The sequence below is a fragment of the Prunus persica genome, chromosome G3, assembly GCF_000346465.2.
Source record: "Prunus persica cultivar Lovell chromosome G3, Prunus_persica_NCBIv2, whole genome shotgun sequence".
Taxonomy (NCBI): Eukaryota; Viridiplantae; Streptophyta; class Magnoliopsida; order Rosales; family Rosaceae; genus Prunus; species Prunus persica.
The window spans coordinates 25423397-25446450 of NC_034011.1; the positions used below are offsets into that span (position 1 = coordinate 25423397).

At 37.4% G+C, this 23054-nt stretch overlaps 2 protein-coding genes and 1 long non-coding RNA gene across 3 annotated transcripts; all 3 read left to right on the forward strand.

Annotated features, from left to right (window-relative positions):
• Window positions 2496-7749, forward strand: LOC18784408 (ABC transporter B family member 15). Its single transcript, XM_007217592.2, has 7 exons — window positions 2496-2882; window positions 2982-3036; window positions 3121-3299; window positions 3391-3848; window positions 3965-4505; window positions 5061-5963; window positions 6038-7749. Exons 1-7 carry the CDS (start codon window positions 2646-2648, stop codon window positions 7418-7420), a joined length of 3756 nt encoding a protein of 1251 aa, XP_007217654.1. The 5' UTR covers window positions 2496-2645; the 3' UTR covers window positions 7421-7749.
• LOC18784287 lies at window positions 8066-9999 on the forward strand. The gene is made up of 3 exons (XR_002270810.1): window positions 8066-8389; window positions 8461-8649; window positions 9668-9999. It is a non-coding gene; the product is annotated as an uncharacterized LOC18784287 (long non-coding RNA).
• Window positions 13287-22626, forward strand: LOC18784455 (paired amphipathic helix protein Sin3-like 2). The gene is made up of 24 exons (XM_020559291.1): window positions 13287-13689; window positions 13793-13866; window positions 14498-14701; window positions 14797-14977; window positions 15066-15164; window positions 15283-15456; window positions 15542-15839; window positions 16426-16562; window positions 16772-16847; window positions 16936-16965; window positions 17149-17342; window positions 17421-17575; window positions 17861-17988; window positions 18110-18364; window positions 18468-19139; window positions 19279-19370; window positions 19469-20086; window positions 20178-20278; window positions 20386-20524; window positions 20617-20769; window positions 20868-21031; window positions 21400-21511; window positions 21862-22037; window positions 22145-22626. Exons 2-23 carry the CDS (start codon window positions 13793-13795, stop codon window positions 21994-21996), a joined length of 4191 nt encoding a protein of 1396 aa, XP_020414880.1. The 5' UTR covers window positions 13287-13689; the 3' UTR covers window positions 21997-22037; window positions 22145-22626.

A 23054-nucleotide genomic window follows, 5' to 3' on the forward strand; every position in this document is an offset into this window, starting at 1 on the left:
ACTACTAGGACGTCATGAGGTGCGTTTATGAATCAACTTAAAATTAAAAAAGGGAATTAATGGAAGTAATATAATCGTAGTTTCAACCCCTTTCCTTCTTAGACGTAATTTTATGAGTTCTGTGTTCCTGGAGAGATTATAGAATCGTAGTTTCAACCCCTTTCATTCTTTTTTTTTTTGGTTTTTTAAATTTCATTCTAAAGGGTAAAATCGGATGTCAAAGTCTAGCGGTCTAAAAAGTTTTTATTTTCTATAAAAAAATGACATGTGTCAAATTTTAAGAGGGAATACTATAAGCTGAAGTGGTGGTACAGTACTATTTTATAATCTCTCATGTTCTTGGGATGAATGTGATATTTTTGTGTCAAAATTTTTGATCATATCTTGTTTGAATCCCACACGATATTATAATTGTGTGTATGAAAAATTCTCGTCTCATATATATATTGGTAAACGTGCATGCCTTGTGTTCACCTCCTTGCATGTTTTTGCTCCCTTCAGTTTTGGATTGATCTTCGACAGGATTTTTTCTATTTTAGAATAAGCAATAATTTGTATTAATAAGTAAAACAAAAATAAACAACTATATATCGGATATGAGTAAATTTTCTCAAGCGATATATTTATTTATTTTTTAGGTTGAGAGCAGAAGTGTGTGGGATGTCAATAAACCCTTTGGATTGCGATAGCTAGGGCCATAAGATAGTAACTTAACTTCAACCTATTAGTTTTGAAGTATTTAATGGCCAAATATTAAGGGATAAAGATTATTTCTAAAGACAAGTGGTCACACGAGGATACTATATTAATTATATTAATAATAATAATAACCATGGTCCATACATAAGACAAGCTCTCAATTGAATATATGATATGATAGCTTTAGCTAGTTTGACAGATGTACAAACCTCTCACGCATTCGAACCAAAAAAAAAAAACCCTCTCACGCATTAATTAACTTCGGGAATATACAAATATTTGTTTGACCCTGAAATAAAAAATAAACATACGAATCTTTAGGATAAGACATGCAAATATGCTTATGATGGAAGGTTAATTTGGAAGGAAGGAATTGAAAATTTAACAGAATTTTAAAATTACGGAATTTAAATTTGTATTATTTTAATTTTTGGTAATTAAAAATTTTAGTGTTTGGATTTATGGATGTCGAATTCTGTAAATGGAATTATCGAAATTGTGAAATTACGCATATTTTCTTGGAAATTAAACTCAGGAATTTGATGTCTCAATTTTCATAATTTTTTTCATGCGTCATTTAATAAATTCCGAGCTTAAGTTGCCAAACAAGGAATTTGTCCATTTTTTTTCTTAAATTCCCAACTTTTATTTAAATTCCGAGTTATTTTTCCCCATACAAACGGAGAGTGAATGTTTTACTACAGATTTATTGCTTGAATGAAAATAAATAATATTGTAAATATATGTATATGCAGAGAAACATATGGATTCCAATATTATTTTTGTATAACCACATAAATATGATGATTATTGAAGGAGGTGTCATGTTTTGCTCACATAAATACGATGATTATTGAAGGAGGTGTCATGTTGTGCTCACATAAATACGATGATTATATATACCTATGATGAGTTTGACATATAATTAATGATGTAAGTATTGCAATTATGTAAACAAAGCGGTAGATTGAGCTTTTATAACTTTCTATTTTGTGTTGTGAAAGTTATCTAATGCTTCTCTTAAAGGAAAGATCTTTTTTTTACCCTCCATTATTGTAACCTAAAAGGAGAGATTTTTCACTCTTTCGTTTCCTTTTGAAGAAGAGAAGGTGTTGGATTGTGTTTTAATGAAATTTTAGTGATTGGGATTTGACTTCAATATTTTTTTCCCCTTTTGCAGAAAATAAGGTGTTGGATTCTGTTTAAATGAAAATTTAGTGATTGAGATTTGACTTCGGATATGAAAGCTCCAAATTTTCGATGAACTGGAAGAGAGAAAAAGAACAGGATAATAAAAGCTCCAAATCTGCATGAACTGGAACCTCACAAATGGTATATACATATTAATTTGTCGACAAGGAGATGATATATATATATAGTAGACTGGAACCTCCCAAACTTCCAAGCTGCTGAAAGTAACATGACAATTCCAGCTTCCCAGATTAAGAAACTAATTAGCCAAAACCAGAAGCTAATAATAAACACACACCAGAGAGAGACCATTATCCTGTACTGCAATCCGTTTTTTATTTCGTTAATTACGTGATTAAGTTATGCGTTGGAAATGGTCATAGATTGGGTCCACTGACCCACCGATCGTCATTAATGACGCTTTTTGCAGAGAGAGCCTTGAAGTCAAACCTTGATCTTCTCCCATCAGCAGAGCCGCATGTTCATTTCATTAACCCAACTTTATTTTAATACAATAGACCTGTCCATATGCAACCAACTCGCTGCCTCTGTCTGTAAGCCTCTCTCTCTGCCTTTGGCACACCTATATATACACATCATATCCATATGCGTTTGTTCTCAGCAGTTGAGGCCAGAGGCTTTGTTTTGGAAGCAACCAACTAAACAAGAGGCATAACCAAACCAACCACGTAAGGACGTGGTCTGAGAATCTAAACGATTGTTTGGTTTTTTCCTCAGAAAAGGCCGAGAAAATTATGGGACTTAAAGGTCCTCCTAGTGATCGGGACAGTAGGAAGAAAGTTGGGTCTATCCGGTCCGTTTTCATGCATGCTGATGGTGTTGATAAATGCTTCATGATCTTAGGGCTCTTTGGATCCCTTGGTGATGGCTTCTCGACGCCCTTGGTGTTGTTGATCACTAGCCGCTTGATGAACAATATTGGAGGTTCATCAACTTCGGCTCAAGATGCTTTCTTGCATAACATCAATAAGGTAATCTCTCTCTCTCTCTCTCTCTCTCTCTCTCTCTCTCTCTCATAAACGCAAGCACAAATCAATCTAATTGGGGTTTGGTTTTTTTTGGGTTGACAGAATGCAGTGGCGCTGTTGTACTTGGCCTGTGGATCATTTGTTTGTTGTTTTCTAGGTGGGGTTTCACCAAAGATTGTTTCTTTTGTAAAAGAAAAATCATGAAATTAAGAAGACTAATCTTTTTGTGTCATTTTTGTAGAGGGTTATTGCTGGACAAGAACAGGTGAGAGACAAGCGGCTAGAATGAGAGTCAGATATTTGAAAGCAGTGCTAAGGCAAGATGTGGGCTACTTTGATTTGCATGTGACAAGCACCTCAGAGGTCATCACAAGTGTCTCTAATGATAGCCTCGTGATTCAAGATGTCCTCAGTGAAAAGGTTTGATTTTGAACAAGCTAGCCCACCAGCTATTTGAATTTTCATTTATCTATAAAATTAATTAACTTGCATGTTTCAAATCCTCCACCAGCTGCCAAACTTTTTGATGAATGCCTCAATGTTCTCTGGAAGCTATGTGGCGGCCTTTATAATGCTGTGGAAGCTAGCAATTGTGGGTTTTCCTTTTGTGGTGCTTTTGATAATTCCTGGTTTAATGTACGGAAGGACTTTGATGGGATTAGCTAGGCAGATTAGAGAAGAGTACAACAAGGCTGGATCAATAGCAGAGCAGGCAATATCTTCTATCCGAACGGTTTACGCCTTTGTCGGAGAAAACAAAACCATCTCAGAATTCTCTGCAGCTCTTCAGGGCTCTGTCAAGTTGGGGTTGAACCAGGGCTTGGCTAAAGGCCTGGCCATTGGAAGCAATGGCGTCGTCTTCGCCATTTGGTCTTTCATGTCATATTATGGTAGCAGAATGGTCATGTACCACGGTGCTCAGGGAGGCACTGTTTTTGCTGTTGGTGCTTCCATAGCCGTTGGTGGATTGTAAGAACACTAAAAAAAGCCAGTAAATTTTACAAAGAAAGTTTTAATCTTTCCCAGAAATTCGATGTTTTTAATGCATGGTTAGATTAATTAATTCTCTTGTTCTTGATGAACAGAGCACTAGGTGCTGGTTTATCAAACTTGAAGTACTTCTCAGAAGCAAGCTCAGCAGCAGAGCGGATAATGGAAGTGATAAGAAGGATCCCCAAGATTGATTCAGACAACATGGAAGGTGAGATTTTGGAGGAAGTATCAGGAGAAGTTGAATTCAAGCACGTAGAATTCGCCTACCCATCAAGACCCGAAAGCATTATCTTCAAAGACTTCAACTTGACAGTGCCAGCGGGAAAAACCGTGGCCTTGGTGGGCGGCAGTGGGTCGGGAAAGTCCACAGTGATATCACTGTTGCAGAGATTTTATGATCCACTTGGTGGAGAGATTCTTCTTGATGGGGTGGCCATAAATAAGCTCCAGCTAAAGTGGCTCAGGTCACAGATGGGTTTGGTGAGCCAAGAGCCTGCTTTGTTTGCAACCAGCATCAAAGAAAACATACTTTTTGGCAAGGAAGATGCCGAAATTGAACAAGTCATTGACGCTGGAAAAGCCGCTAATGCCCATAATTTCATCTCTCAGCTGCCTCAGGGATATGATACACAGGTAAAAATATTACTTGTCTAATTATTATTATTGTGTCGTTTAATTAGCAAATGATACGCATCTTTTAACCAAATGACAAATTGTTGCTTTCCATTTTAGTCTGCGTGTCGTCAAGATTTTCTAAGTGATCCAAAGTATGATAATTCTGTCCCCCACTTTGCTATGAATGAAGGTCACTTTCTTTCCCTTCCAACCCTCCAAAGTAGCAACAGAACAAACCCAATATACCACTGCACTGCATGCGCGTCACTATTTACAACAGTCGTCAAATACATCATCATCATCATTATTTTATTTTTTATGCTTAATGCTAATATTACTTTATTATCATCTTAACCAGTCTTTAACCACTTCACGTAATTCATTATCAATAAACAACTAGTTTATTCTGCAGTCAACTCCGATTTAATAAGATGCGTGTCAGCTGTCTATATGTCTCTCTTTTTTTCTGCTATTAATTATTAATTATTATGATTATCATCTTTAACACTACTTCATACAGTAATTATTTTTTAATTACAGTACTAAAAAGAAATTAACTTGTTAATTAAACAGGTTGGGGAGAGGGGCGTTCAAATGTCGGGAGGACAAAAACAGAGGATCGCCATTGCACGAGCCATCATCAAGAAACCTCGTATCCTCCTCCTAGACGAAGCCACAAGCGCATTGGATTCCGAATCCGAGCGAGTCGTACAAGAAGCTCTCGACAAAGCCGCCGTCGGCCGGACTACAATCATCATCGCGCACCGCCTCTCCACCATCCGAAATGCCGACGTGATCGCCGTCGTTCAAAACGGCCAGGTCATGGAGACCGGGTCGCACAGCGAGCTGTCCCGGATCGAAGACGGGCATTACACGTCGTTAGTCCGTCTGCAACAAACAGAGAAACAAAAAGGACCAGAAGAGTTAGGCTCGTCGTCTATTTCAAACGACATTCACAACACAAGCAGTCGCAGGCTCTCCCTGGTGAGCCGTTCCAGTTCCGCTAACTCATTCGCTCAGGGACGAGCCTCGTCGCTCGCTGGGGATCAAGAGAATATGGAAGAGTTTGATCAGCAGAAGCTGCCGGTGCCGTCGTTTCGGAGACTGTTGGCTCTGAACCTGCCGGAGTGGAAGCAGGCGATTTTGGGGTGTTTGAGCGCGACTCTGTTTGGTGCGGTCCAGCCGGCGTATGCATTTGCAATGGGGTCCATGGTTTCTGTGTATTTCTTGACGGACCATGATGAGATCAAGGCCAAGACGAGGACTTATGCGCTGTGCTTTCTTGGGTTGGCAATCTTCTCGTTGCTGGTCAATGTGTGCCAGCACTATAACTTTGCCTACATGGGAGAGTGCTTGACCAAGAGAGTTAGAGAGAGGATGCTCTCAAAGATTTTGACATTTGAAGTCGGTTGGTTTGATCAGGATGAGAATTCCAGTGGCGCCATTTGCTCTAGGCTCGCCAAAGATGCCAATGTGGTACGTATTAACAGTCTGATATGTTACATAGTCAAATTTTTTTATTGATATTTTTGGTTGATTATTGTTTGTAGGTGAGATCTTTGGTGGGTGATCGGATGGCTCTGGTTGTGCAAACCATCTCGGCCGTGGTTGTGGCCTGCACAATGGGTTTGGTGATTGCATGGAGGCTGGCCTTGGTTATGATAGCCGTGCAGCCACTCATCATTGTGTGCTTCTACACTAGGCGCGTCTTGCTCAAAAGCATGTCCAGGAAGGCCATAAAATCCCAAGAAGAAAGCAGCAAGCTCGCAGCCGAAGCAGTGTCTAATCTCAGAACCATCACCGCCTTCTCCTCCCAAGACCGCCTATTGAAAATGCTCGAAAAGGCGCAAGAAGGCCCCCGCAGAGAGAGCATCCGGCAGTCATGGTTTGCGGGTATCGGGCTTGCTTGCTCTCAAAGCCTCACGACTGTCACTTGGGCCTTCGACTTTTGGTACGGAGGCAAGCTTGTCGCCAAGGGCTATGTGCATGCAAAACAGCTCTTTGAGACCTTCATGGTCTTGGTAAGCACGGGCAGGGTCATCGCGGATGCCGGTAGCATGACCACGGACCTCGCCAAAGGCTCGGATGCTGTGGGGTCCGTATTCGCCGTGTTAGACCGATACACGAAGATCGAACCCGAAGATCCCGAAGGTCTGGAGCCCAAAAGAATAGTGGGTCACATTGAGCTCCGCGACGTGCATTTTGCGTACCCGGCTAGGCCCGATGTGATGATCTTCAAAGGCTTCTCGATCAAAATCGAATCTGGGAAATCAACGGCATTGGTGGGACAAAGTGGGTCAGGCAAGTCAACCATCATTGGATTAATCGAGAGATTCTATGATCCAATTAAAGGGGTAGTCAAAATCGACGGTCGAGATGTGAAGTCTTATCACCTTAGATCACTGAGAAAGCACATAGCGTTGGTCAGCCAAGAGCCAACGTTATTTGCCGGGACTATACGCGAGAACATTGTATACGGCGTGTCGGATAAAGTTGACGAATTGGAGATAGTGGAAGCTGCGAGGGCAGCCAACGCTCACGATTTCATCGCGGGGCTCAAAGACGGATACGACACGTGGTGCGGAGACAGAGGTGTACAGTTGTCCGGGGGTCAAAAGCAACGCATTGCCATAGCCAGAGCGATATTGCGAAACCCCGTCGTTTTGCTGTTAGACGAGGCAACCAGCGCGCTTGATAGTCAGTCAGAGAAGGTGGTGCAAGATGCTCTAGAGAGAGTGATGGTGGGGAGGACGAGCGTGGTGGTGGCCCACAGGTTAAGTACCATACAAAACTGTGATCTTATCACTGTGCTTGATAAAGGGAAGGTTGTGGAGAAAGGGACCCACTCATCGCTTTTGAGTAAGGGGCCCGCCGGTGCGTATTACTCACTGGTCAGCCTCCAGAGGACCGGGCCCACTCAAAGTGTTCACTAAATTGTAATGAAATTAACCCCCGCCTTAAAAAAATAATTTCCTTTTGTTCTTTTTGTTCTTTCCCGCCATGGAAATGCTTGGTGGTGAAGGCCTAAAATAGTTATAGTAGGAGTACTAGTACACAATCCCATATCCTGATTATGCATGGTCCATGCAGATGAGGAGTGAGGATCGCATGGCATTTGATGTTGCAAAAGCGCTTCGTTTAAATGTAATAATGGTATTTTATGTGTAGTACGTACAAGTGTATTAGAAAACTAGAAAGCATGATGAAGGCAATATTGTATAATTATTTTCCAGAAACTGATGCACGTAGACCTTCCAGTTGACACTGTATACTACTACTACTGCTAACACAAGCATTTCCACAAGAAAATACATCATTTGCATAATTGCCTTGCCTGGGTGCCGGGATTGAAGCAGTGTGCTTTTTAGGGGTCGACGACTTGGTCGCCTAGGGCAGAATGCATGACTTAAACTTCAGACATGTTATAACGTTAAGAAGAGAAGTATCGTTAGACTAAGGGGAAAAAAAACTGTTGAAAAGGCAATAACAAAAAAGAAAGAAAGCCATATAGCTACAATTGGGCCGAATTTAGCTGGCCGTTTTGACCAAATTCTAGGTGGGCCTTGACTTGAGTCCGTGATTTTTTACTAAAATGATGTAGCATCAGCCCAACTCACATGCTCTAATGCATAAATTATTAAACTCAAAGTTTACACGAGTCAGTTCCCTTGTCAGCGATCAAACCCTAACGAGTTCCCATTCTTCCCTGGAGATCAGCTCACTAATTTCAAAGGCCAATCCCAGACACCAGGAGGCGGAGGAGGAGCAGGTGGTGCTTCGCAGAGATTGATGTCGATCACTGATGCTCTGTTGTTTATCAAGCAACTCAAGGACGTGGGTGGTGACCAAAGAGAAGAATATTACATGTTTCTTGAAATCATGAAAGATTTTAAGGCTCAAAGGTACATCAACGTACCCATTACTATTCTTTTTTTTGCCATGGCTTGTTTATATATTTCTTGGTTTCTTTCAGGATCGACACGAAGGGTGTTTGTGCGAGAGTAAAGGCATTATTCAAAGGGCACAACCACTTAATTTTGGGATTTAATCGGTTCCTGCCACAGGGTTATCAGATAATCCCTGAGGAAGAAGATGCGACTCCGCCGCTGCAAAAACAGACAGTTGATATGAAGCTGCTATCGCGTTTGTAAACAATACAGGGGTGAGTATATATTTTATATTTCAGATTTTATGCTTTAACCAAGCCCTCTATTATTGTTTTCTGGATTTATTTTTGAGGTGTTGATTTGACTTGAAACCAAACCCAATCCTCCGTCTTAGTTCTAGTTTTTGTTATAACCTTGTGATACAAATTCACAGTCTAATAACATAACTCTTCGCAAAAAATGTTATAACAATTATATAAACAAATATACCCATCTCAAAATGAAATAAATAATAAAAACGAAAGTTATCTCCACAATATGAAAGTAGGGGAATTTTTGTTATCATGAAATATTATTTATTTCCATGTTTCAATAAGCATAAAGCTTTTGTTATTTATTTTCATTGTTATTGATTTTTTGTATTGGGAGGACAACAAGGAGGACTGCAATATCTGCTTGAGGATGTTGGGCTTGAGTGATTGAGTTCTTTAGACAACTATTCATGTATTGTTGGACTCAAACTGGTTTTTCCTTCAACCATAAAGATTTAAAATTGGACCTGCATAAGTGTTAAAGAATGGTTTAACTCTATTTTTTTGGGTTAATTCTTGTTCATTACTCCGTGATTTATTTTTTTGAATATTTTCACATAAATGGATGGATATTTTATAGAGCTTTTGGGTTGAATATGATTTAGATAACTTTAAAAAATTATTTAGCACGTAAGGGGTGCTTTTATATGGAGAAGTTAATATTGGCATATTCATAATCACTCCCAAACGAGCCCCTAAAGTGATTATATGGAGAAGTGCTTAAAGTAATAGAATTACTTATGGGAAGAAACACCTTCCACGTGTTTTTCCATATAATCACTTTACGTGATTTTAAGTGATTCTGGAGAGAAGCATTTCCATATCACTTAAAACCACTTAAAGTGATTATATGGAGAATTAATTCGCCATAGAAGTGTTTTTTGTCTAATCTAGAATCACTCACAAACGAGAGTGAACCATTTCATGCTCAATGTTTCAAGATTTGGTGGAGCAAATATAACCTAACATGCCCGTATTGTAGATTGCAGGTCAAGGAGAATGGAGATAAGGATCCATTGGAGGAGGAGGCAACATGTTGACAAAGTACACTATTAATTATGATGGAGTTCCAAAACTAAGAAGTCATCATCGACATCAGACGAATTTAGTATAAAAAACACATGTAAGACCGTTTATTGAAAAAGATGGTTGTCGGTACAAATTTGTCGTTATTTCATGTTAGTAGGAGTTTAGAGAACATTGCATAGTGCTTTATTGGGCAACCTTGTGCTTATAAATCTTAGTTTTTTGATTACCCAATTGTATAATTTTCTTTTGGTTAAACAAAATAATATGAGAGACAGAGAAAATGAGAAGGGGAGGAGGGTTACATTTGGGCCGAATTTACCTTGCCAATATTTGCCAACATGAGAAATCATCTAATCCCGGCCCATTTATGGATCCAAAATGAAACCCCCGAACACAAGTCGCTATTGTCAGATTGGGTTAGTTCCTCTGTTCCTTCCACGTACCTAAGTTCCCTCCTTTACCAAGTAACGAAAGACAAAGTTTTTATGCTTTGGTTTTTCTATCTACTATAATATTTAAAAGGGTTATTTATTCAAATGGACCTCAAAATGCAAAATAAAACTCGGGTAAAAATTTGAGGATCATTTAAGTAAATAACCCATATTCAAAATTATATATATAAGTGAAGACAACTACTATTGAATGAAAAACTAGTTGGTAACCTTATAGTCTATTAATAGAACAAAAATAAAGACTAGTATTATTCTTGGAAATTTTCCTTTTCTTTTATGGCTTGGTTAGTTACTTGGAATGGTAATGAAACACCGAGAAATCACGTATCAAAATAATTATCATACTCATTTCAAGTAAGTATATATGAAATTAATTTATTTTCCTTATAGTAGCAATTGAATTTAAAAATCGATTTTTTCACTTCAAGATTTTTGTTTTAGTTTTATGATAATAGCTTAAGTGTACCAAATTTGGGTTCCAAATGATGTGGCACATACCATATCATAAATATTTAAATAACCAATTCTAACTTATATTATAATTTAATTAATTTACTTTAAAAAGAAAATTAAAAGAATCAAAACTTAATTAATCAAAATCCTTGAAATCTAAACAATTAAAACTTAATTAATTAAAATCACTACAACTCTAAACAATTAGCTTGTCGTTGTGTCATTGTTGGCTCTGATCATCATCATCATCTTGGAAACAATTATATGAATTTGAGACTTTTAAAACGGAAATGTGGTTCGGTTGTTACTCCATGAATTTGTCGTCATATCCGTCCTACTATGTTGCTGCTCTTTCTTCTCATTCCCTCATGTTTTTTTAAATTTATTTATAGAAAGTAGCATAATCATAGAAAAAGCAGGAAAAAAAAACCCTTAGATGAAGAAAAAATAAAAATAAATAAAAAACACAAGGGGAGAAGATGGAGAAGAAAGAGCAATAAACATGGCGTGGAAGGATATGACGACAGATTGATGGTTTAGGTCTAGTAGTAGGTTTTTTAGGATAAAAAATTGTAGGGTTTAATTAAGTTTATGTTTTTTCATTTTCTCCATAAAGTAAATAAAAATAAAAACAATCCAAGATGGAATTTATTAATTAAATATGTACTAGCCTCTCTGCACGTGCTTCTGCGTCTGCGAGAGGTTTTTTTAAAAAAAATTTAAATTATTTTAGAATTAAAAAAGATAATGGATAGTTGTGTTCCATAAAAATAGGATCCATTATCTGAATTTTCTTTTAATTTTAATTTTTTTAATATGAAAAATTGTGAATTTACCATATTATCCTCATTTAATTAATAATTTTAATTCTTAATGTTTGCATTAACCAAGGGCATTTTCTGGTATTTTGAATGTTTCACCATTCTTTGTCTTTTGCTTTATATATACTAGCCTCTCTGCACGCGCTTCCGCGCTTGCGATAGGTTTTTAAAAAAAAATAAGTAAATTTATTTTAGAATTAAAAAAGATAATGGGTAGTTGTGTTCCATAAAAATAGGATCCATTATCTGCTTTTTCTTTTTCTTTTAATTTTTTTAAATATGAAAAATTGTGAATTTACCATATTATCCTCATTTAATTAATAATTTCAATTCTTAATATTTGCATTAACCAAGGGCATTTTCTGGTATTTTGAATGTTTCACCATTCTCTGCCTTTTGCTTTATATATATAGATTAAATATGTATGATATGGCAGGTGCCATATCATTTGGGACTCAAATTTGAAGCATAAATTTAGTCTCTTTAACATGATTGTTTTTTTAATTGCTTTCTTCTTAATTATTCTTCCGATAACTATAACATCATAAATATATTAAAATTTATGAATTTATGAATTAATTAATTTTATATTTATATACAAACGAAATTGGAGAGGAGCCACCAAACACAAAATTTTGATTACTAAGTAACCACTCAAATATATATCCCTCGCGCTTTATATATCTTTTATCATTGTGGGGGTTATTCTTTTCTTCTTTTGTCCTTTTTCTCGGCCTGCTTTTTGCATGTTTTTTTACAGTACTTTACAATTTACTTTAATACCTCAGAGTTGACTGCATTACCACATTCAGAAGGAAGGCACCACTTGCGTCACCTACGTATTTGCGTGGCTGGCGGGTCAGTCTAGAGCAAAGTTAGACCCACAACGTAAAACTTGCTCCACACAAGACAAACATTTATTTTATTTTATTTGTTTGAAATACAATCGTACAAATCAAATCTAACAAACTATTCTGGCCTCTCTTAGCTAAAAGGGCAGCAACTTGATTAAATTCTCTATAAAATATGTCGAAGTTGAATATGATCAAACTGTTGAAATAAATTCCAAATATCTTGAACAATAGTTTGAATGGACTCAAAAACCGAAATCTTCGTTGTGATGATTTGAATTAAAATTTTAAAATCACTTTCAATTTCCAAATTCCTAAGATGAGATCTTCAAGTCTGAGTTAAAAATTATTATAAAAATAAAAATAAAATTACAGGCCCTCATTTGGGTCCAACTTTTTGCGATCTCATCAACCCAACCCATATTTTATTAGAGATATTTAGTGATATACCCATTTCTAGCACTAATATTATAAATAAACCCTACACAATTGAATTCCTATAAACAAACCCAAAAAAGACCCAAAAAATGATAGCTGGCCTTATTGAATTTAATATTGATTATTAAATTACTTTGATGCCCTATTGAGTGCTTTGGGTATTTTTATGAGATTTTGGGGTTGGGCTTGTTTTAAGAAATTGATGGCAGTTTTGTAATTTATAAGAAGTTAAAAGCTTTTTTGTTATGTTGTAAATGGGCTTTGGGTGTGTTTCTAAAGTCCATTTTATATAGGATATTTTTATAATTTGGGCCCCCATATTGGGTATAATAGTGAATCTCCCATTTTATTATCCAAGAAATTTCATTGTTTTTATGATCCTTTATTTATTTGAAGTAATGTTAAGTAGGAACTAGGGCACATTACGTATTTATGAGACAAAAAAATAATGGGCTGTCCAAATCCGGCCCATGGATCGGTCCAAAACGAACGAAATAGGAAATATACTAGCACAAAACATTTTTAATTTTGATTTTAATTTTGTAAAGTTTCGCTAAGTGGAAGAGGAGGAGGCTGTGATGAGAGAGGAGAAGCTATGCAATACAAAACCCCAAAACACAAGCCATTCTCTTCACCATTTCGAATTCTCGGATTAGTTCCGCAGTTCCACGTACCAAAGTTTCCTCCTCCTTCTGTTTTCTAAATAAGACGATAAATTTCGTCTCTCTCTCCTCTTCTCTCTTGCAAAATTCACTTCCCAACGTAAGAGAAGAAGAAGAAGAAGAAGATATCACAACCATTGTTCCTCTTCTTCCACTCTCTCTCTCTCTCTTTTCTTTTCTTTCTTCTTTTTTATTTTTCAATTTTTAATTTCTATCTCTTTTCCTCTGCGCGCGATCAAACCCCTGTACTGTTTCCCTCTCTTCCCCGGAGATCTGCTCACTAATCTCCTGCAGAAAAGTAACTCTTCAACAATTTCTTTTTTTTGCAAATGGCTGTTGGTTGTTGTTTTCTTCCTTCTCTCTTTAACAATTTGCTGATTTGTGATTCTTGTTTGGCACAGATGAAGAGAGTGAGAGATGATTTTGTCGTTGGCTCTGCAATGAAACGACCCTCTGGTTCTTCTCGCGGGGACTCGTAAGTCTCCTAATTTCCTCTGCAGCATGATTTCTCACTCTTCAATTGCATGATTGCTTCAGTTTTGTTTGGTTTGTTGCAATTTGTTCTCATGCCAGTGTTAGATTCGGCCCTGTTCCTTTGTTTATGAATACAGTGTACTTGATCATTATGTCGTCGTATTGTGTACTTCTTTTACCTACAGTGGATTTGATTGGTCATGCTTGATCCTGGAATTTCTTCAATTTGTTTGGGGTTTGTTATTTATTAGACTTGAACTGAGTAATAACTCCCTTTTCAAAGGTAAATTGAAGAGCTTTCTAAGATTTTGTTAGGTATATTGTTTCAAGCAGATATGCTTTTAGGAAATTGAAATCATATGCTGAATATTTGTACAATTTACTTCTAGGGCTACGATAAATTTGGTGGACAGAATGTTGGGGAAAATAGTACAAGAGAATGATAACCGTTTTCGTTTTGGAAATATGTTATCCTTTTGTTATTGTACCTCACTACATTTAGCAAATATTTATCAAGAGCTTATGGGTATAGGAAGGAATTGTATGTATTGTGTAATTGTGTTATGGTTTACAGTATTTATTTTATAATTATATGTTGAGTTTATAATCATTTGTTGGATATGGAGCAATAGACAATCCCAAGTACCGGGGGGAGGAGGTGGTGGAGGGGGCGTTGTAGTAGGTGGAGGAGGGGCCATGGGAGGAGGAGGTGCTTCACAGAAGTTGACAACCAATGACGCTCTAACATATCTCAAAGAAGTAAAGGAAATGTTTCAAGACCAAAGAGAAAAATATGATATGTTTCTTGAGGTCATGAAGGATTTCAAGGCTCAAAGGTATCTCAATGTACCCATTATTATTCTTTTTTCCTCTTGTAATAAATGGCTAGTTGATTTTGCTGCTGACGGATTCCGGTCTTTGTCTATTTCAGAACTGACACAGCAGGTGTCATTGCAAGAGTAAAGGAATTATTTAAAGGGCATAACAACTTAATTTTGGGCTTTAATACCTTCTTGCCGAAGGGTTATGAGATAACCCTCGATGAAGATGAGACTCCACCAAAAAAGACAGTTGAGTTTGAAGAAGCTATCAGTTTTGTAAACAAGATAAAGGTGAATATCTTTGTTTTTTATTTTATTTTAATAACTAGTATGACTGTTTGTTAGTTGCTCTTTTGATTAATTGATTTCTGTCCTACAGAAACGTTTCCAAAACGATGATCATGTTTATAAGTCATTCCTAGATATACTTAACATGTATCGAAAGGAGCACAAGGACATAAATGAGGTTTACAGTGAGGTAAATATGTGTAATTTTCACGTGTGGCGTTTGATGATATAATGGATCTCTTGTTACGCTCTTTTTCTCTGAAAGAGTATTACTCCCTATGTTCTTAGTAGGTTATATCAATTTTCAGGTTGCTGCTCTATTTGATGAGCATCCAGATTTGCTTGATGAGTTCACCAGATTTTTACCTGATGCGTCAGCAGCAGCTTCTGCACATCATGCTCAATATGGCCGCACTTCATTTCCACGTTTCAATGAGCGCAGCTCTGCTACACCCACATTTCGGCCAATGCATATGGACAAGGTTTGCATTAGTTTTTCTATGTTTAAGCTTTTATGTTTCTGTATTAGTTAGTGATATGTAATGGGGGCCTGGCATTTTTCTACAGCAACGTAGGAGGGATAGGATCATTCCTTCCCATGCCGATCGTGATCTCAGTGTTGATCGTCCTGAGCTCGATGATGACAAAGGAATGGTGAAAGTGCAGAAGGAGCACAGAAAACGTTGTGAAAAGGAGAGCAGGGATAGGAGAAATCGGGACGATGATGATAGAGAATTAGAGAATGATAACAATAGGGACTACAAATTGCAGCGTTTTCCTGAGAAAAGAAAGTCCTCCAGGAAGGTTGAAGGTTTTGGGGTGACTGCTAACTTTGCTCCTTATGATGACAAAGACTCCTTAAAGAGTGAGTTCTGATGGAACCATTTCAATTTTATACATTCATGTTGGTAGTATTGTTTCATTCTCTGGTTGTTTAGATGGAAAAAAAGTTATAATTTGTTTTGAGATTGCAATATGCGTTTCTCATGGTAATGGCAATTTTTTTGTTAGTCGTGTTGCCAAATAATTAGGAAATGCAATGTTTCTTTTTCAACATTGATGTATTTTAGGCGATGAAACCATCTGAAATAAAACTAGCATTATTCACATTGTTTGATTATTTTTCGTGTAAGGGTAAAATCCTGTTGGGAGAAAGAGACGCATTATGTGAAACTGGTACTTGGTCTAATAGTCGGTCATTAGGCATGTCTTGATTGAATATTGTTTGATCCACAATGGGCTTTGTAATCTTTTCCCGTTGAGTGTTGGGAAAACCTAAACTTCTATCATAATATCTGATTTTCAAACCTTGGGGAAAAGGATGCACCTTGCTTTGCTTACTTGCGTTAACCTTTGGCAGATAATTGCATGGTGGTGTTTCAAAGCTTTTAAAAATTCAGTAATGATGTTTTTAAGCGAGTGTTGCTTATGGTCTCTCATTTTTATGCCAGGCATGTACAGCCAGGGATTCATTTTCTGTGAGAAAGTGAAGGAGAGGTTGTGCAGTCAAGAAGACTACCAAGCATTTTTGAAATGCCTTCACATTTATAGCAATGGAATAATTAAAAGGAATGATCTACAGAATTTGGTATGTCTTACACCATTTTCAGCAGTTAACCGACACTTCTAAAGTCAAGCTTTGTCTGCTTACTCTTTGAGCTAGGGGATACTGGACAAAGGACACTTTATGATGACCACGCTTTATATCTTTCTTTAAAAATGTAATGGGATAAAATATTGACTACTTGATGCTATTGCCTCTAGTTTGACATTTTTTGGAAACTCTGTCTGTCTCAGGTGACTGATTTATTGGGAAAGTATCCAGATCTTATGGAAGAATTTAATGATTTTTTGGAGCGCTGTGAGAATATAGGTAAATGTCAAATTTGCTATCACTTTAAGTTGCTTTCTTGTGGTATTTTATCCTTTAGGATTGTATCTGATTGAATTTATTCTTGCAGATGGTTTCCTTGCTGGTGTTATGAGTAGAAGTATGTGTTGGTTCTTCCTTTGTCTCTTTCTCATTGGACAATTTGAGTTTTCAGCTCCTCTACTATCTGCATTGGGAAGAATAATTTGTATTCTAAATGGCATAATTTGAGCTGCCATGTGATTTTGAATTTTTGTTTGCATCTGTAATTTGAGAATTCTGATGGGTAACCTGTTGATTGCAGAATCTCTGAATAGTGATGGTCAATTATCCAGATCGGTGAAGGTAGAGGAGAAAGATAAAGAGCAAAAACGTGAAATGGAGGGAGCTAAAGAAAAGGAAAGATACAGGGAGAAGTATTGGGCAAAATCTATTCAAGAGCTAGATCTCTCTAACTGTGAACGTTGTACTCCAAGCTATCGGCTTCTGCCTGAAGATGTATGTCATAGGTTTTGTGTTTCAAATACTATATAGCTTAGTCTGATGCTTAACTCATTGCTGCTTGTCACTTTGCAGTATCCAATACCTTCAGCAAGCCAGAGATCAGAACTTGGTGCCCAGGTTTTGAATGACCACTGGGTGTCCGTGACTTCAGGAAGTGAAGACTACTCTTTTAAACATATGCGCAGAAATCAGTATGAAGAAAGTCTGTTCAGATGTGAAGATGATAGGTAATATTTGGTATAAGTCTCATTTGGTTTTTCATGTTAGATTACAAACGAACATGTAATTTTGTCAGAACTATACATTTTGGTATTCAAGTGTGCTTGCATGATCATTTTGATGGATACATGTTCTACTAACTAGGATCTTATGTAGATCTCTTTTGATCTTGTAATCACATTTCCTTCATGGTGCATTTTAAGTTGTTTTTCATTTTTCTTTGGGTTGGAGGGAGCTGGATATGTTAATTCTGTGTTGGAAACTAATGTTGGTTTTGATATTGGTAAGTTTAGGTTTGAGCTGGATATGTTGTTAGAGTCGGTGAGCTCAACCGCTAAGCGAGCAGAGGAACTTCTGAACAGCATTAATGAAAATAAGATCAGTATGGAAAGTCCAATCCATATCGAAGACCACTTCACTGGTTTGTATCTAAAAGTTGATTAAGAAGCAATTAAACGTCAAGTATTTATTCTGGAATTTGAGCTTTATCCTTATTTGTTTTAACTGCATTGGCCTTTTTCGTTTTATTCTTTTTATTGCAGCTTTAAACTTAAGGTGCATTGAACGTTTATATGGTGACCATGGTCTTGATGTGATGGACATACTGCGGAAAAATCCAACTCTGGCTTTGCCTGTCGTATTAACTCGCCTAAAGCAGAAACAAGAGGAATGGACAAGGTGTAGATCAGATTTTAACAAGGTTTGGGCTGATATATATGCGAAAAACCATTACAAATCACTTGATCACAGGAGCTTCTATTTCAAGCAACAAGATTCAAAGAACTTGAGTAGCAAATGTAAGTAATTTACTATTGAAGATTGGTTTTCTTGAGCATGTATGTTTCTATGGGTTTTCAATTATTGTTTCTCTGTTCTAATTCTACTCCTATTGAGGAACAGCTTTGGTAGCTGAGATCAAGGAATTGAAAGAGAAAAAGCAGATAGAGGATGATATCCTTCTGGCTGTTGCTGCTGGAAACAGGCAATCTGTAGTTCCACATGTGGAGTATGAATACGTTGATATCAGCATACATGAAGACTTGTATAAACTTGTCCAATATTCTTGCGAGGAGGTTTTCTCAACGAAAGAACAGCTAAATAAGGCCATGAGACTTTATACTACGATTTTGGAGCCAATGCTGGGTGTTCCTTCTCGACCTCATGGTTCAGAGGATGATGAAGATGCTGATAAAACTAGGAATCGTACTATGAATTATACTGCATCAAGCATAGGAGAAAGTGATGGAAGTCCTGGTGGGGATACTGCTATGGTGAATCTTAAACAGCCTCAATCTGTGGGTACTGAAGAAGAAAATACTTTAGCAGAAGTGGAAAGTTTGGCTAATGGGGATACCTTAGCTAAAGAAGATGGTAGTTGCGATGCAGAGCGTGTCCGTAAGAACGATTCCATATGTGATAATATTCAACTAGAGAAAGACCAGAAGAATATGGATCTCTCTGATAAAAGGTATCTGGTTACCAACATGGATAATGGACGGCTACCCAGTCAACCATCATATCGAATTGGAGCAGAAAATAAGCATGGCAGAACCAGCTTGGAAGTGACATCAGGTATGCTTTTTCTGAATTTAATTCTTCTTTTTCCCTATTAGTTTTGGCATCTGATTGTTTTGAGCTAGTTATATTAAGATTTATTTTACTTTGCGGAGTTATCATAATGCTGCAATACTGAGATTGTTTTGAATTTAAGGGTGTGTTGCAACCACGTCAAGACCTGGTGGCTCCATTAGTGACAATGACCATTTACAGAAAGCAAATGCTGATGTCGTTCCTTCACCAGAGGTACGAGTCTGGAATATTGGCATCTGTTAGGGTTTGCCGGGGTTTGATATTACCGTTTGGTTTTGCATTACATACTCACATTCTGTTTGGTTCTTCAGGGCGTTGATATTGCAAAATCCGCTTCATTTGCTAATGGAGTGGTTCCAGAAAGCACTAAAGTTAACAGTCGTCATGAAGTGTCCGTTGGGCCCTCCAAAATTGAAAAAGAAGAGGGGGAGTTATCACCAGTTGGTGATTTTGGGGAGGATAACTTTGTTGTCTCTGGGGATGCTGGGGTGCAAGCTATGCCTAAGACCAACCATAATGTAGAAAGTAGACAATATCAATCTGGGAATGGGGAAGACACTTGTCAGGATGCTGGAGAAAATGATGCAGATGCTGATGATGAGAACAGTGAAAATGTTTCTGAGGCTGGTGAAGATGCCTCTGGCAGTGAGACAGCTGGTGATGAATGTTCTCGGGAAGAGCAAGGTGAGGAGGAAGATGCTGAGCATGATGATGTTGATGGTAAGGCTGAGAGTGAAGGTGAGGCTGAAGGGGTGGCTGATGGGCACCTTGTTGGAGGAGATGGAATGTCCTTGCAATTGTCAGAACGTTTTCTTTTGTCTGTGAAGCCTGTTGCAAAGCATGTGCCAGCTGCTTTACTTGAAGAAAGGAAAGACTCTCGTGTTTTCTACGGGAATGATAATTTCTATGTGCTTTATAGGCTTCATCAAGTAAAGAGCCACCTTTTCTTTTATTGTTTGCAGTTAGTTTATTTATTTATTTACTACTACATATAAAGCTTGACTTATTTGGTTTTGCCAGATTCTATATGAAAGGATTTCATCTGCAAAAACAAGTTCAACAGGTGCAGAAATGAAGTGGAGAAGTTCAAAGGATAGCAGTTCTCCGGATCTGTATGCCAGGTATTTTGCGGAGCCTCTTATCTTTTAAAAAGATAATATTTAGAACTGCACAACTGCTGAAAGCATTTTTAGTTCGGTTGCGTTATATTTGTTCCTCTATTGTGCAGATTTATGAGTGCTCTATACAGTTTGCTTGATGGATCTGCTGATAATGCAAAATTTGAGGATGAATGCCGAGCAATTATTGGAAACCAGTCATATATATTATTCACATTGGACAAATTAATATATAAATTTGTCAAACAGGTTTGCTCACTTGAAATTCTGTGTTTTGACTTTAAAATAATTTGTCTATTTGCTTTTTCTGTTAAGGTTCTGATTTGTGGTTCTTCATGCAGCTTCAAGCCGTTGCAGCTGATGAGATGGACAATAAGCTTCTTCAATTATATGAATATGAAAAATCCCGCAAAACTGAGAAGTTGATAGATTCTGTTTATTATGAAAATGCACGTGTCCTCCTTCATGAGGAGAACATTTACAGATTGGAATTTGTAAGTTCTTGGACACTTCCAATTTATTTGACTGTAAATTGAACTTTTTGAAAAGTCTCTGATTTTGTTATTTACTTTCCTTTAATTTATTTGTGCAGTTTTCAGCCCCCTCCCGGCTGTCCATCCAGCTGATGGACAGTGTGAGTGAAAAGCCAGAGGTGTTTGCCGTTTCTATGGAACCTAATTTTGCATCTTATCTACACAATGATTTTCTGCCAGTTTTTCCTGGAAAGAAGGAGCCGCATGGCATTACTCTTCAGAGGTGATAATGTACTCTTCAGATTTTACATTGCATATCTGTGCCTAAAGTTTTCTCGATCCATGCTTTAACCATTTAACTTGTTTGTTCGTTCGTTTTACCCTTATCTGTCTCTTGCACCTAAATAAAAGCCAAACTAATGTTAAAAGCTTTGACATAAGCTAGAATTATTACACTTCTTGAAGAACGTGACAGACTCTGAAGTACAGGGCCTGCCAGTGGATTTATTTGGGTCTGTGTTTTTTGGGCAAGAAAAGTTTTATGTAAATTCTCTCGCAGTTTCAATTGCCGTGTGGTATAAAATGTGCTAAAAGTTTCTGAAACTTCTTTGTTAGTTAATTCCTAACTTGCTGATCAATCTATTTGTGCAGAAACAAGCGCAAATATGCAGGGCAGGATGAATCCTCTGCTTTCTGCAGGGCCATGGAGGATGTTCAGTTGGTCAATGGTTTAGAGTGCAAGATAGCGTGCAACTCATCCAAGGTATCTCGGCTCAGTTGTACTATATTTTTCGTGGTGTTTGCCTTTAATCTGTGCACTTCCTATTTTTTGAGTTTGATCCGAAGTACCTTCTTTCTCGATAAAAAAAAAAAATTACTTTGGATGATAACCATTCAGTGATGTGGCTAGAGAGAGTACGATGAAGAAACGAAATCAAAACCATGAAACTGTATTTTTTCCCTTTCTCTTTTGTGGTTTTTTAGTGGTTGGGAGAAGGGGGTGGGGGGCAAAGTCAATGCAAGCACTAGTCACCGTATATGCATATGTTTACATGCATGTTTTTTTTTTTTTTTTTTCCATGAAGTTCTATTCATGAAAGTATCATGTGGCAGATCTCTTATGTTCTGGACACAGAAGATTACTTCTTCCGTATGAGAAGGAAAAGGAGAAATCCATCTGGGGCCAGATCACCATACTGTGATCAGTTGAGAGTACAGCGGTTCCACAAATTCTTATCAGTCTCATAATAGCTTTAGAAGGAAATTACTTTGCGATTGGGAAGCCAAAGGTAGACATAAGATAAACGCTTTTGAAACTCTTGAAAAGATGCCTTTTCTTTTCCGCCACTGGTATACAAGTTTTGAGAGTGAGATTAACCCATCCCTTTTGCAACAGGTGTCATCGACTCGATTTCTGAGAGACTGGAGAAGGAAGACAGTGGGGCGGGACATGTTATGTGTTCAGTTCTGAAGATTGGCCTAGGAGCCATTGTTGTGTATATAAGGTTGGTGTATGATAATTTCGTAGAAAGGTATTTTAATTAATGTTCTTGATCTTGTCATAGATAGGATCTTTTTCTTCCCCCACCTTCATAAACACACTATAAGTGTAACAAATTGGTCAAATAGCAGAAAAGCACGAGCTTTAACAAATCCTAAGATCTTCAAGTCCATCTTGCAGTTTCATACCAGCATTTTGCAGGCATTACTGCATCATTATTCTTTTGCACCCGAATATTAATTTTTTTGTAGAACAGGTTCTATAATTTTTCAATGTAACATAGTGTGATAAATATTTTACAAGTAATAGCTTACAAGTGTAGTTATTCTTCATCAAGAATTTTGTTCTGCTCTGGAAAAAGGATCTGGCACATGGTATTTTGATGTATCTTATTGTATAAATGTTATACATGGATGCAGTAGACATTACGTTTATATTATTGGACTAGGCTACTAATGTCACAGAGAGAGAGAGAGAGAGAGAGAGAGAGAGAGAGAGAGAGAGAGATTCAAATATTTCCAGAGGTGCAGACGAGGCTTATGCTAGTTAGCCACAGCAGTGAGCTTGTCTGTTTGCACTCATGTTTTAGTTTCCATTCTCGTATATTAGAGTAGTTTAGATTATCGTTGGTAAAAAAAAGTTTTTGGAGGTGGTGGTGTTTAAAAAAATAGAAAAGCTAAATCTGGGTCACACAGAAACAGGGGGTTAGCGTGACTGGAAAAATGGACCGAAGCCTGATCGAACCCAGCAAACAGAGATATAGGGCCTGTTTTCACGTGGTTCTCGTGTGTGCAAACGTAACGGA